At 52.0% G+C, this 225-nt stretch overlaps 1 protein-coding gene across 1 annotated transcript in view; it reads right to left on the bottom strand.

The window, feature by feature from the left end:
- Positions 1-21: 21 nt before the first annotated feature.
- Positions 22-225, bottom strand: part of LOC119594702 (superoxide dismutase [Cu-Zn]-like) — a 2,655-nt gene continuing 2,451 nt past the window's right edge. The window contains exon 4 of the mRNA XM_037943759.1: positions 22-209. Within this exon, the coding sequence (XP_037799687.1) occupies positions 36-209 (174 nt within the window). The 3' untranslated portion in view covers positions 22-35. The remainder of the gene's footprint in view (positions 210-225) is intronic.

Below are 225 nucleotides of genomic sequence, written 5' to 3'. Positions count from 1 at the left end.
GAGGGGGACTTAAACAAACCAGAATCACAGCCCTTTTAATAATAGTCTTGTATGATGGTGCAGCAGGCCACTCTAACCCCAGCATTACCGGTAGCGAGAGACTCTTCGTCACCACCAAGCCCCAGGTCGTCCTCTAAGTCGTGGACGACCAAAGCACGACCTGTTACGTTGCGCTCGAAGTCGTACAGGCTGATTATTGTGTCCAAGATCTGAGGTCGTGGAGGG

Source organism: Penaeus monodon, chromosome 34 (genome assembly GCF_015228065.2).
Source record: "Penaeus monodon isolate SGIC_2016 chromosome 34, NSTDA_Pmon_1, whole genome shotgun sequence".
Lineage (NCBI taxonomy): Eukaryota > Metazoa > Arthropoda > Malacostraca > Decapoda > Penaeidae > Penaeus > Penaeus monodon.
This window is presented reverse-complemented; position numbering and strand designations above follow the sequence as displayed.